General features: G+C 36.9%; 1 protein-coding gene across 3 annotated transcripts in view; it reads right to left on the bottom strand.

The window, feature by feature from the left end:
• WAC (WW domain containing adaptor with coiled-coil) overlaps positions 1-15,905 on the bottom strand; it is a 61,339-nt gene that overhangs the window by 25,667 nt on the left and 19,767 nt on the right. For all 3 annotated transcript variants that reach the window (XM_082046545.1, XM_082046544.1, XM_082046546.1), the window contains exons 4-7: positions 10,308-10,414; positions 9,415-9,530; positions 8,812-8,924; positions 7,075-7,383 (exon numbers count right to left, since the gene is read on the bottom strand). In XM_082046545.1, coding sequence (XP_081902671.1) covers positions 7,075-7,383; positions 8,812-8,924; positions 9,415-9,530; positions 10,308-10,414 — 645 coding nt within the window. The remainder of the gene's footprint in view (positions 1-7,074; positions 7,384-8,811; positions 8,925-9,414; positions 9,531-10,307; positions 10,415-15,905) is intronic.

Raw genomic sequence — 15,905 nt, 5'->3', positions numbered from 1 at the left:
TCTGCTATAAAAATGCAAACTGAATTACATCAACACAACACAGTCCAATTATCTTAGATCATATGGAGACACTATTCTGTAGATGTATTACTGCAGGTATTTTAAGTATACGTTAAAATATATCTGTGAAAGATATTTCTTGTACGTTCACCCAGACTGAACACCTAGAGAAAACAATGTGAGAAAAGGATGGTGTCTAACGCTAACATTTTGATCTTTTCAGATGGTTAATTTTACAAAACCAACAATCCGAAGGTTGTGAAAGAATACATCTCTGTGATCGTGACAATCTACATGTACATCATATTATGACTGCTATTTAGCATCACAGAGGATGTAGAATACAATGAATGCTCAAACCATTACTGCACTTCACAAATTAAATTACTTAAGCTATTCATAGTAAAATAAAGGGTATAAACCTCTTTCTGCTAAAAAAATATGCAAAAATTATTTGTGGAAATACAAGTGTTTCTTGTTTGCATTAAATAGCCTGAATGGATATTTCCTTCTCTACAAAGGGAAATTTTTTTGTAAGGAAAACATACTAAAAAATATAGACTACAGATCTGTTTAATCACAACTTTAATTACCTTAACTTAAACCAACCTATCTTACTCCATGTTGTCCAGACTAGACATTTGATTTCACAGAAATAAATCGAAGAAATACTGCTGATAAAACCAAGTCTCTAAATATTACATATCCATTCCTGTATAACCTAATTACAAAGGTTTAAAACTGGTTTAATTTATGATGCTATACAGAACTTGCAAGTTTCACCCTTAAAGTTAAGGCAACTAGTCAAAACTCCTGAAGATTAAATGATTTTCACAAAAATCCTCAGGTATGACTCACTGGGGTGTGAGCATTTCTCCTGCATTTTCCCACAAATAGCAGCAGAAACTTCTCACTCCCTCCTTTTCTTCCCTAATTCCCTTTTTCTGATCATCTTTGGGAGATTGCTTCATTGTATGTTTTGCCACACAGTTTACTTTTCAACACTGAAATGCCATTTCCTAGTTTCTGAAACATTTACTAGGATTTAAAAAAAATACAGTTTTGTAGTTATTAAATGCATTTGAAGCCTCAGCCATCATGAAACACAGTTGAAATGCACTCAGCATACTGAGAAAAGGTAAATATCTTTACAAACCTAAGTCCTTTAGTTTTACAACTGATACACTGGTCTCGACACCTGTTTCAACAACAAGTTCATTTTCATCAACAAGCAATCTACAGTATTATTGTAAAATAAGGCTTTGGATTACACAGCGGTTATTCATAAACCTAATGTGAACCACTAGTACATCAATAAGACTAATTCTGGAACATACAACTGGAATTTTACAAACAGAAAACACAAATTTGGTCTGTGTCTTAAAGAAAGTATGAACTATGCTGCAAGGCCAGTAAAAATCTTAAACAATGACTGAAGTTGCCTGCTATAGAACACAGCAACTCTGCAGCCTCCTCACTGTCAACACCGATTTCCATACAATTGCTATGAATATGGTTCATCAACCTCACATAAAATTTCAACTATTATCATGAAAGTCCCAAGGAAAACTTTCTAAATAATATCAAAAAATTAAAACCCAAAGCAGAACAGAGCCTGCCATGACCGTTTGAACTGCTGAAAATTGTGTTAATTAAAATTTACGTTTTAACTTTTCCTCTGAACAAATAAAAAATAGATTATTTTCTAAATTATTTTAGTGATGTTAAAAAAAAGTTTCCACTTCTGAAGCTTTTAAAAAGCTTCTAAAAAAAAAAAAATCCATTCCCTTTGTTGCAACAATATGAAAATACAGTATACTTCCTGACAACCACATCACCAAGCTTAGATGCAGCCTACATTCAGAACTACAATATATAACTAACCAAGTTTCTGGACTGTCAACTTTAATCATACGGGGGGAAAAAAAAAGAGCAAGAAATAAAGTCATCCAAAAAAAACCCTAATTAGATGGCGAAGTAAAACAAGTAGATGTGGAGATTAAATTAATGTGAAGAAATGTTAGTTGTTTTTAAATGAAAATGGAGCAGGAACAAACCTCTTTATTATGAAAATTTTTGAAGACCACAATGATTAGGAAAGACCTTTCTATTCACAACCTACTCTGCTGGAGTGTGACCTGCGATCACATCTTTTGGACAAACAGGAGAGAAGTCAAGTTATCAGGCAGTATTTTCTATGACAAGAGCCTGCACGGCAACGGTGTGTCTTTGCAGCAGATTTCTCAAAGAGGTATCTGAAGTAAAGTGGAGGCTGCTGCTTGCCCCAGAAACATGATGTCAGAATGGAAACATTACACTGTCTATTTCCAGGTAGTGTGGATTTTAATAATAAGGGCAAGTAATCCTTTCAGAAAAAATATCACAGCAGTTGTGCCGTAACATTCTTCAGTTACAACCCAGATACAAGAAGGCAAATGCTTAGCTCCTCAGAGTCTGAGGCAGTGTATTAAAATGCTGCTGAATCTCACTGTCATCAATCTCTGCCCCTTATTATAAGAACTTTTGCTCTGAATGTCATTCTGGAAGGCAGTTCCCAGCCTATTTATGTTACAGTTATTCACACCAGGTCTAATGCAGAAGGGGTGAAAAACTAAGTCTTTGGACCGTTCAGCTTCTCTCAACAAAGAGCACTCGACACCAACACTCCTGCTCGGCTGTTGTGCCTCAGTGGCTCCATTCTACCTGCTGGAGTTCCTGGAGTTTTTGTTGCCAGTACCTCCTTGCTCCCTTCTCACACACAGTGTGCCAAGTTATTCAGGCATGTCAGTGTGACAGAGAAGTGAGTGGGGAAGAAAGAAACAAGAAGAGGTAATGCATTTTTTGTGCAATAACTTCCTTTACAGTCCTCCTCCTCACAATAATATAGTTGTACTTCATATACAACAAGTAGCTTTAAAATACTCCGATATATAGCTTGCTCTTATTCTGCCACATATAGGGACAGCTGATTTATTTCAACAAAGATTTTTTTTAATGACATGGAAATTACCCACTACCATTGACTGGAAAATTCCCAAATGTGACCCTCTGAGTGTTCCAATAGCTTTTATTACTGATGTAATTTTTATGCCATTTAAAACAAAACCAATGCATTCAAATTCCCTCAGATTCAACACTACAATATTACCCAAACACTCTATTGAGAGCCTGAGCCATATCTTTGCTCTGCTACCAGCAGTCATGCACCTGTGCTCTCACACTCTGCTCTCTGTGGGAGGAAAACTGCATTACAAAATTTTCATAAATCCAATGCCTTGTTGCCCCATAAACCTCACCTCTGCTATACTGATTAAACAACTACCACCTAGAACCACTAACTGAACCGTTTGATTTACTGCTGATGATTAAGAATCATAATACATTCATCTGTGCTGAAGTACCTTAAGTGTACAGCCCACCAACCAAGTTCTCTACATTAGTGAGTCACAATTACCTTTTTACATAGTTCAGTTCTGATCTACTAAGGACTTGAAACCACATCAAAATATATAAAAATTTAAAAGCAATGCATTTTCTAAACACATTTGGCCAAATGAAACCATGGCAATAACAGTGACTGGGTTCTCAAATACACTAAAATTGTCTAAAATACAAAAAAGCTCATTTGGATTACTTCAGTCTTAAAACTGAATTTTCGTATTTTATCTCTGCTGCCAAAACAGTTGTAACATCAATGTGTAGCAAACAAGTATAAAATACTGGAAGAAACCTCTAACAGTCTTGCTAGTGTCATTTTTTTTCTAGCTACTGTATGAATTGTGTAATATACTTAAAACTGCAAAACTCAGCCAAAGAGGATGCAGCAATACCAGAAGCAATGTTAATAACTGACTGCTACAGACTAGCAAGTGTTACAAGTAAGAAAACCACAGGGTGAGAAAAGGATGAGGAAAAAGCTCAGTTGTCACTGACCAACCACTTTAATCCGCCAGCACCAGGGCCACAACCCACTCAGAGTTGCACTGCCCAGCTTGCTGGGTTTTGTCAGGAAAATTTCAAGTATTACTGCACTAGAAACAGAAGTGCTGCCTGATGGGGCTTCGAGGAAAGGTGTGAGAAGAAGTATCCTACAGACAGACACACTGTTAAGATACAGACAATACAACATTTCATTCAGTAACTGAATTAAAAGTAGGAAAATGTGATGTGCCCTACAGATAAAGCAGCCAAACAAGTAGGAAAAGCAACCCCACACTTTACCTGCATAAAGCACTCACAGTGAGCACAAACAGAAGCAGCAGATTCTGACTGGAACATTCAAACCAAAGGGTAGAGGTCAAATAGTTCCCCAGGAACTCTCCACTACTGCCAGCCATTGAGGGCAGAGGACTATCGCTAACAGCTGAGCTAGAGTTCAGCCAGGGATTTTATTCAATCTCCTTGTGGGACTACAACATACCCCTGCAGCAAAAGAGATTGAGCTGAAAAAAGTGGTGTCGTTGGTTTTTGTGGTTTTTTGTTGTTTCTTTTTCACAACTATTACTGCATTAAGAAATACACGCTAAGAACAGAACTGTTAGCACAGTGGTACATATATGCTGGCATAAGGCTGCCAGCAACACATTGACAAAGAAGCAAGAACTCATTTAGGCAAGGACTACTGCACATACTATTCAGTCATTTGGACCAAGCTATTTTTATAAGCAAAAAATACAGCTTTACCTCCTTTTAGAGAGCGGGATGGCACAGCTGGTGAACAGAAAAAGATCAAAGGCTGTTTCCTTTACTAGTGTAAAAATAACCCCCTCAAATTTTTTTCCAATTTTACAAAGATACTTTTAGAAGATTGTCTGAACTGAGTGTCTCAGGACAATGTTGGGTTTTGTTCTCTCTTTTTTTTTTTTTCCATTTTGTGTAACAGCTACAAACCAATACTTTTAAACACTGCATACCTATAGTACTACAGGTTTAGTCACCTCTGGAAAAATGAGTAACAGAAGTAAACTATCCAACAACATCCCAATATACAGCATTGCCTCCTCCTTTCTTTTAAATTTAAACACATAAAATGCTACAGAAATGACACTGGTCAAATTTCTTACTAAAAAAAAAAGAAAGCCCATTCACAAAAAAAATGGTGAGACTACTGAATATACTCTTGGAATGATCTCTTATGATACAAGTGGCACTGAATTTTTCTGTTTCTGTTAGAAAATAGGTATCCAAGCAACATGTGAAAAGTCGTATATTCTGGAATAAGTAATTCAAGCCTAACATTCTATTCTAATTCTTCAATTACTTACTAACTTTCTGTAATTATCTTGTCTGAAAGCTCAGGAAGTATTGTATTTGCTTTCAATGAAGTGCCATGAAACACATCAATGGGGCAAATTATTACACAGGATCTATCCATTTAACCCATATGATCTTTAAAAACCTACACGGGAACAGAGAAATTAACTGGTTATTTAATATGGAACCATCCATAGTAACACGGACTCTACAGTAAGATTTACAGTGTCAAGACCACCCTGTGTGATCATTTTCACTATTCAGACCCAATTGTGTGCTCTCAAATGAATGTCTTACGTAAGAAATACTGGAACTCCCTGCCAACATTTGTAGCAGTTGTCACAATGGGAAATTCCTTCAATTGCAGCAAGATTCAGTTGCTCAATTTAAGTGGAAGCAACTAATAAAGGTATGCAGTAAAGCAGGGAAAGAATATATCCAGTCTGAAGTTGGATCACACACCAAACAGGAATAAAGTACATGCCAGAACTAAGTAATAATAAGGGGTTACTTGGAGGATATTTTAAAGTTAATAATGAAAATAGAGAAGACAGGCTAAAGGAGAGAACACAGGACATGGATGTTTTGCAATGTTGTGTTTAAAATGCATCAAACTGCAATCAAGACATGGAGGCTGAACTGAAGCAGGTAACTACAGTATTCAGTTTAAGAACCACAAAAGGGGACACTTTTTGCTTTACTGTATTGAACAGAAATTCTTCACATGCACAATTTTCACACTGTAGTATTTACCAATGGATATTTTGGATGGCCAAGTGCACTTAACTCTGTGTAACAGTTGGAATTCTGTGATAAAGAAAAGTGGAAGGCAGGAAAGCAAACACAGAGTATAAGACCAATGACAGATTCAAGTCTTTTTGGTCTTCTTTTTAGCACTGCATTCTTCTGTAATTAGACAGACTTGGAAATATCAACAGGGCAACAAGCGATCTTTCAAAAAAGAATTCAGTGTCATACTAATTAAGCAATATTTTAATTAAAAGCAGACATGTTGATCAAAAATTACTTTTTCCCCCTCCAACAGCCCCAAAATAGAATTTTCTTGTACAAAATTATCTCTAAGAACTTGACTATATCAAAGTATCACACTACCACTAATAACACACATCTCCATTCTCACAATCTTCTTTTCTTCCCCAATAATGAAGTAAATCCAATTAAAATACAGACTTTTGAAGGTCCCAAACAATGCACAGCAAAGTCCTGATCTTCACTTGATGACTAAATTTTTCTGTTACATAGCGTACAGCAACACAAACTTTCAGCAGCTTCGGAACTAAAGATCAGTATGTCAAGACACAGATCAAAAAAGTAGCTGTCACAGACACGTAGAAATCTGTGTTGCGTTCTGTAAGCATTGCACTTGTGCTTATTGAAAAGTTTGACACTGGCATTCCAAACAGTAACAGCAGTTCATAAAATATAATGGTCCAAAATGACTTTCAAATGGTCTAACTACACCTCTGTTAAGAACTCAAATAACGGCAAAGATCCAAAACAACATGAGGGAGGACAAAAATAAAGTATGTCCTAGTAAAATATATCTTTCAAATTATCATTTGAAATTAAAATTTGCAGAAAAAGCCATAAATGGCAAATATTGCGGTGTCAATTTGAAGTTGTGTAAGATATAGAAAACAGGATTTAAAGGGAAATAAACACATCAAAACAGTAACTGGGTTCTAAGCACACACAATAAACACAAAAATATCTTTGAATTCTAGAACTAACATACTTTGAACAAGCAACACAAATGCAATGCATCACCTTAAATACTAGAAGGAATTTCATTAGACATACCTTTTCTCTCTGTTTTCTGTGCAGGGATGGAAGATGTGGATGTAGGCAGTTTTGATAAAGTAGATGCTCCATTAGCATCAAAGGTTTTCTTTGGCTGGTGATCAGATTGTAGAGAAAATGGACTAGGAGGAACAGTGCTTGGGGTAGCAGTTGGATGAACCACTGGTTTGATGGGATGCTGTACTGGAGTAGAACTACTGTGAGTCTCTGCTCTTGGCAGTCTGTAGTCTCTGTCATTGTGCCTGCTTGTTTGAGATAAAATATTCTGTGGGAGCATACTACTGGCGTCACTGGAATGCTTGTCTTCCACTTTATTCAGGATTCCCCAAGTAACGTTGCAATAAGAAAGAAAGATTAAATTAGAAACTGGTCGAAGATTGTAGTGACCTTGATTAATACAGCTGCACATCAACAACTAGAACTGATTGAACTTATCATTAAAAAAAAAGACTCAAGTAGATCAGCATCAAAAAAGGCAAAATTTAATTTTACTCACTGACAAAACGCATTTTCTCTGACCTTCGCTTGATTTAGAGTTCCAGTTAAGCAGTGTGTTTTGATGAAAGGCTGCTTTATAACAAGTGTTACAGTCAAGTTAACTTTTGAAGTCTCCTAAAAAATCTAAATCAAAATCTATTATTTCCATCTTACACTTAGCGTGAAGAGATTAATTTGTGCCATTTTTCTTTTGTTCATTGAAAATCCTGACCATCCAAGTATAATTTAATAGTTTCAAGTTCTAGTCTTGAAAGAATTCCACTTCAAGTCACTTAAGTACTTCTACAAAGAATTTACTTTCAATTGAGTTAATTCAAGAAGACTATATTAAATGAGTGACTAATCTGCATTTGTCACACAGAGACATTAAACTATGTTACACAGAGAACATACCAAGCAAATACAGAGTAATTATTTTCATAAAATCCTAGATTTTCACCTGTCACAAACCAAATAGTTACTGCAATATGCCTTTCTGCTATCTTTTTGCAGCATACACTATGTTTTAGCATATGCAGTATGTTTCACCACACACAAGCGCCAGCCCTTTATACGTCTTTGCCTTGTCAAGTCCCAAGTAAGTTGTGGGGGAAGGTTAATACTTTGGATTTTACTTTTAAAGCACCATAAGAACTATGCTACAAATTCACCCAAACTACACCATCACACAGAAAGAATCTCACAGTATAACCACCTCCCAGAAAAAATTTAACAAATATTAAAAAAAAAAAAATCCAGGTAATAGTAATTCATAGTCTAGGAAAGCCTTTGCTAAGAGAATTAGCATGGCAAAAGTACGCTTTCGATAACATACATAAGTCTCTGAAAATGCTGATATCATCATTCACTAAATGTGAAATCAAGGTTTTAGAAGAGATTTCTGCATCTCTGTTTTTAAGCTTAGAATACAAAATTGACAGGTCTCAATGATCACAACAGTCCAACTATACCATAAACCATGCAAGTTGTTTCAATAACTACTTATAAAGGAAAATTAGGCAGTAAAAGCTCCAAAAAGGATCAGTACCATAAGAAGCATTAAGCAAGCGTTGTACCAGTAAAGGCTCAAAGTTATTTTAAGAAACAACATTTGGGAGAGCTGTCTGTGCTATTCACTTTGGCCTTTTTATAGAAAAAGGTGAGAAAAACAGCTAAGAGATTTTTTTTTTTTTCAAGTTTGGAAAAGAAAACAGTAATGCAAACAGGGCAAGAATATATTATTGTAAAGAAACCACATACTTCCACTGGCAAACCCACTGGCAGCTGCTGCCTGCATCACCTCTCTTCTGTAATCCCTGTCTTTTGGAAAACTGTTAACTGACATTTTGCTTGCTTCTTTTTGTCTCTGCTCTCTAAAGAAAAGAAAACATACGTTAGGTAAGAACTTACACCATCTAATAATGTAACACTTTCCACAGGTGAAGTTAGATGAGATTAATTAAACTATCCTAAGTGCTTGCTGCTACAGATGGGGTAGGCAAACTCCAGCTACTGCTTCCTTACACCAGTGCTTGTCAAAGCCCCCAGCACAACAGTTCAGTTAATAAATAAAAAAAAACAAAACAAAACAAGCAAACCCGCCACCCCACAACACTACACACACAGATACACAAAACAAAAAACACACCACACACAACAACAAACAAACCATACCTCCCCCTTGCCCCAGCTTTGGATCATCAAGGGATTTAACAGGTGCTGAAGGTCATGATATGGGTAAGAACACAGTAGTCTTGGACCACAATCTTTTATAGCAGTAATCTGTTAGATAAACTCAACTGCTCTTAAATGAGCTTAGGAATATTTGGTCTTTATACAATGAAAACAGGCACACACACATACCTTTCCAGCCACTCTTTTGGTTTTTCCCATTGTGAAACTTCTGTTCGGCAGTTGTAGTAGTACTTTTTGCCTGAAGAGCTGATGTGCTCAGACCAATCATCTGCAGAATCGTAAGCCTTTAAAATACAAACAGTGTTGGACAAAAGACTAATTGAGAGTTTGAGTACACAAATTTAAAAGCTTCTATCACCTTTAAAACTACATGGCATCCTCACTCATATCCACCCATATCACTGCTTTCCATTTACACCATCTCTAAACACCTGTTTAATTTTGACAGTTTAATGATGTGACCACTATGTTCCTGCTGCATTCTGCAACAGTTTCCTCTGTTTTATTCCCATCAACCCTGAAATAAAATCTGATGCTATGTTTAGTGGGATACAGTAATATCGATACTGATAACATTAGTTTTTTGCACCTTAAAAGTTCCTCAAAAATCATTATCTTTTCAAAATTTCTCTATAATTCACAAATTTATCTGTTTTCAGCTAAATTTTTAACAAACACCATCCTAACTACTAAAATTTGAATAAAGTGACTAAAATTCACAATGTGTAACGCATCCTAAATAAGTAAAATCCTACTGCTTTCTCTGAATTTATCCAAGTTCACGGAAAATATTTCTCTCTATATTTACTTCATTTAAATAATCTAGTATTTTAAAATTCAAAACAGGTACCTCAAAGCTCTAATGATTATCAATTAGAAGAGTTTTACAACATATAATAACTGCAGCTTGGGTTTACAGAATGTTTATAAAATAAACACTGATGCTGGAGAACTCCATGAAGCAAGTAATATACATGTCGCCCGTTTTAGACAAAATGATTGAAATATAATGTATATAAACTGGAGTGACAGAGGGATGAACGCAAATCACAAATACTCACTGCATCAGAAGTTTTGCTTGGATTATTGCTGGGATTAGTAGAATGTGAATTTGAACTATGAAGAGCACTGTGGTTATGTGAATTTTCTTGTGGAGAGTAACTGGTCCCTAAAGGAAAAAAGAAAGACTGTTCACCATGTATGTTTTCAAAGAAATCAACCATATGCATCCTAAGGAGGTGGAAGGGGAAAGGAGAGGGAAGAGAAGAAGACAAGTTGCCCACAGCCTGCATCACAGCATAGTTCAGATACAACTATTTCAAGAGACCACAAGCGTATTTCTTTTTCATATAGCAAAAAGCTCCATTTGCCTTTCTAGTTACAATAATGCAGTATGTCCCTTTACTAGTCTTACTCTCAGACTCCGTTCCACTACAAACAATAAAGTCTTTATATTTTTTGATGGTTGGGGGAGTCCTATCACATCAATTCATAAATTGAGAGGTATTTTCTCCTCAAGTCAGAAAGTTTAAATGGGTTTATCAACAGCTTACACAGTTAGACCCTTTTTGAGACTACTTGTAACTGATTCTAGGTAACTATTTCTGTTTACGCATATAGATCAATTTTCCTGCATCTCAATCCCTGCAATTTAGGTATGGACATCTGGAATACCAAAAGCAGCATCTCCCAAATCGACACCTGCTTCTGGCCTCCCTAACAACTGCTTCTCAAGATAACCCTGTTTTCTTTCTCACCATGAAATGACTTGAACACAAAAAAACAGCTGGCAAACAAGTACAGAGATAATTCTCAATGTGGTTTTACATCTACATTTGTGCCTAAGCTCAAGTCACCAATTACACCTGAACAGTTCTAATTAAAATTAAGCAAGGCCTTCCATTAAACCCTTCACAATCTTATTTTAAGTGTCCTGCTCTTAAGGTCTCCCATTCCTCAAAAAATTTTAAGTAAAAACTCTTCCATTCTTCTTTATCTGATTTCCTCTTCCCAAGTTTTAAATGCTTATATAAACCACATCAAACTAAGAAAAATATTTTATTACACATTTCAGAGAAAAACCTAGATATTCCAGTATAACATTCTCCCTGTCATTATTTTTCCTCTGCCTGCTGAGAAGTTTCTAAGTACCTAGGGATAGTACACTAGGTACCACTAGCTTCACATACTGTACAGCAATCTAAATATCAAGTCGAAGTGCTGTGCAGCTGGCAAAGGCTGTACCTTACAGGCTACTACCATAAAGAACAGTCCACTGACAGTGGACTGAGAGGTGGGAGTGAATGGGGTCATTAAAACAAATATTTTTTTAAAGTCTTCTGGGTGCTACACAATCAGAAGGTGACTAAATGGTATACCATGGTGCAGAATTGCAAATTGTATCTTCTGAGCCTTCTGACTACACAAGCCTTGACAAAATTACTATTTCAAGCTTCTTCCTCCTCACCTCTCGTCAGGTTAGAGAAACAGTCCATCACAAAAGCAAAGCAGTACATTATACACTATGACCAATCTGTTTAGCACCCTACAAAGGTTAAACACTGATTTGCACATGCATGAGCTATTGCAACCTGAACCAACAGTAGCTCTGAACCTTTTCTTACACTATTCTGGCTAAAACCATTTGTCATTCTCTTTAAAGATCTGGAGGTTAAAAAAAAAAAAGGGGGGGGTGGGGAAGGAAAAAGTCTTGTCCTCAACTACAGCCTTTCAAAAGCAAGACAATTAGTCCTACACCAAAAGTAACTTGCACACTCAGAGACAAGTGGAATGACGTATGGCAGGGGTAACATTAGCTTGTCAAAGCAATACTCACAACAGCATGTGCTTGTGAAGCACGTGAACAACAAAAAACTGAGCTTCTAGTGAATGATGTGACTTCACATGTTATGTAGGTTAGAAAAGTTCAGAATTTAGACCCCAATATACATTTATAAAAAGACACATTTAATTCCCTTAAATGTATGCAGGAAGTACATTACAATACTGTATTCCTCTCAATCAGTCACACCAACAGACAATATTTTTTAGACACTGATTATGCAGTGAGATAGGTGTTTAATATTTTTGTAGTAATTACCCTGTTAGTCTTTATTTGCTATACCCTTCCCAAACGCTACTGAGATAGTCATTACACTTCTTCATATATTTCTGTAGGTTGCTTAATGCAGACAGAATTTCTACTATGAGGTAAAATCATCTCCCTTTATAAGGGAAAAAACAATATGAAAATTTAACAGATGGCTTATTTGAACAGTTTGATATTAGTCACTTCAAAACTTCAGAAAACACCAATGTAGTTAATTTACTGTCATCTCTTACCACGGATACAGTAACACCATGTTTTGTTCAGTGTACTCAAGATGTAGCTGGTGATTTTTAAATACTGCAGTGGTCTAAATACACCACCCCATGAATCTAATCTAACACGCATTTTCCAAACATGAATAAGAGCCAACAACATACGGACTGAATCAACAGAATCCTTTAAAGCCAATTCTGTCCAACCCATAAACAAACCCCTCAAACTCCCTGAGCAGACTTCCAGCCCCCACGTGGTCCGACAGCTCGGCAGCATCCCCCCACCATTTCACACTGTTCCCAGCCCCAGCACTGAGTCACAAAGCACCTCGGAGCAGTATCAGAGCGGCTGCAGCCGTCACACCCACCTACAGCTGGCCCTGATAGCAGGAACGCCTGCTGTGTTGCAGGCCTGGGCCTCTCTGTGCAGAGCTGCAGTCCTGCCAACAGAGCTCCAGCAGAGATGCTGCCCTACCTGAGCTGGCCTCAGCTGCATACAAACTGACCACAGCTGCTCCAGCAATACCGACTGCCTGGGGTTGCCAGGACAATCTACATGGAGGCATTTACAAGGGCCAACCATAATACATACCCAGTAGTGTCTAGAACAGATACACAGTATAATTACAGGTGCAGGTTGACCCCTATACCTGCATTTTATTTTATGCATAATATCACTTCACATTTGGATCAATACCTAACTTCAAGAGAATAAACATATGAAAAGGCTGTCAAACTGCTGTTTGCTGCTGGGAAGCTTCCAAGACCACAGCAGATGATGCTCTGGGGAACAAGAGTTTTAGGCACTTCATACAAGTTAAGCACTTAAAGATCACATGTAAAACACCAAAACCATGTCACCAAGGTAAGCACATATTAAAACCTTACTGGCGCAGTATAAAAAGGTACATACCTGCATAGCAGTCACCTAGGCATTCTGACAACCCAGGCAAGCAAACCTTGCCAGCTCAGGTTGCCAGGGAAAGTTGCTCAAGATCTTTAAAAGGCCACCAAGTTAAAATGCTATGGAGAGAGCAATCCGCAAGTAGAGGTCTACCCTGAAAAGACAGGGACTGCTCACATGTATGCTACCTTTCAACATTAACAAAGCCTAAGCCCAAGCCATTTTAAGATGGCTGTGACTTGCAATCAGCTCTGTGTCCCCCAGCTGCATGTGCAGCAAGTAGATCACGAGAACAGGATCACTGAGATTAGTCCATATCCCACAAATAGGCCTGATAAGGTAGACAGCATGTTACTGTCCCTTGAGACGTTCCCTTGTAGCACTTCTCACTCTTTCCTCTTACAGTCAGACCTTCTTTACTATTCCCACTTTATTCCAGAAAGAGGGCTAAAGAGACTCTTGTTTTTTAAATGCTTATTAGCATACCTTAAAATACAACCATTTCAAATATACATCTTTGATGCACCACAGGGAAATTCATAATTGTGTTATAAATCCTCCAATTCAGTTGCAGAACTCCTCATGGAAACATTTACTGCACCATCACTGACTTTGCTCAGCTTAATCATTATTTTGGAAGCAGTTAAATCTGGAAAGAGCTATTCGTAACTGGAAGATGGCCAAGAAGGACAGCAGCACTAGAGTTTTATGTAACTGTAGTGGGGCAAGTATGTGAGCAAGCCTTCACTAACACTTTCTCTAGTGATGAACGGGTCATAAGACAGGAGAGAGACAAGGTTAAATCACCATAACTATCTTCAAGTATTTCAAATGAAAAATCACATCTTCCTCACTAGTGCATGAAAATCAGCAGAAAGCAAAAAGCATGGTTCTGGGAACCAATTCAAAAACCAGACTGTGACTTAATGCCTACTACAGATTTGAGATTATGCCACATCAAGACTCACTTTAACAACATTTTTTAAGTAGCTTCCAGATCCAAACTGCTCAATCCAAGACAGTTTGAACCACAACAAAGCTTCAACACTACACTGGACTTGGAAAACAGACGTAACGTAGAGTGAAATAAGAATATTCCATTTTGCAACGACGTCAACTTTCTCTAGTAATTATCACATTTAATTAATGGCTCAATTAACACCACTTCAATTATTTGAAATTACATTGAAATTCTGAGTTTTGCTAATGATCCGACTGCTCTAATAAAGCAACTGATTTCTCCCCTTGTCCCCTGCTGTTTTTCAAGAACAAGCTGAAACTCTTTCCTTTCCAAAACCTACACATCTGTACTAGCAATTACAGCATCTATTTATAACCAGCTAAAATAAGGTCAAATACATCACCATGCATTCCACACTGTCCTCTGGCATCCTAGTGTCTTAGCGTAATCAAAACTCTTTTTAGCTCCTAACATTATACAGTATCATAAACACAGAAATCTTGAACTGAAGTGTACAAATCAGTACACTGAGACACATTAGAGTCATCTTCAAAAGATAATCTACAATCCAGACCAGCAAACAGTAAAAAAATAAAAAAGGCTATTTTTCATCCTCTTCAAACAAGCATATACTGAGAAATTAGATAGTAAACAAGTTCACACACCTCCACTCACACCCAAGGTTTTAGCTGGGTACAAACAGTAAAATTACAGTAGTTGTTGTAGTATAGTGTTGCACTACACCATAGTTAATTTTACATAGCCCAAAACAGGTAAAGCATTTATGTTTCCTTTTCAGTCCAATACCTTGTTAATATCCTAACTCTTCGTTTGTTTATTAAAACAAGTGTCAATGAAGATAACACAAAGGAAAGTTTACAAATATTCACCAGATGGGAAGGACCCACAAAAACTTCTCCCTAGCAATGAGAGCTGTTAAGTGGAACTCAAAGGCAGTTCTTCACTCCCTGCACAGGGAAGAGGAATTTGGGAAAGGCTCTAGGAATCATCTTTTCTGTGCCTAGAAACAAGGCATACGGAAAGAAAAACTATGCAGCAGAAAAGCAAGGAAGTTCATTCAACTTGTTTCAACTCCATACATACCATTCTATGACTCCACATTCCACCTCTCCACTAATATGCAATCAAATTCTTTGAACTAGAGACAAAATTAGAACTTCCTCAACAGAATATATTAGACTTCTTCAACAGAACAAACACTGCCCAGCTGACAGACACTAATTATCTGTTAACAGAGAAAACAGCAATAGAGTTTACAGGGGTGATATTTTATGGGGATAACTAATTAAGACTTGCTTAAACAGTAAAAATTACAAAAACTTACCTAAGATAAGCCTAAATTAAAAATGTCTAAAGTGTACTGCAACTGACATCTTTGCTACCTCAGTGCAAATCTTTATGCAGAACTTTAGAAAAAAGTAACACAATAGGAACACGATATCCCACATCTCA

The sequence above is a fragment of the Streptopelia decaocto genome, assembly GCF_964273445.1.
Source record: "Streptopelia decaocto genome assembly, chromosome: 2".
Lineage (NCBI taxonomy): Eukaryota > Metazoa > Chordata > Aves > Columbiformes > Columbidae > Streptopelia > Streptopelia decaocto.
This window is presented reverse-complemented; position numbering and strand designations above follow the sequence as displayed.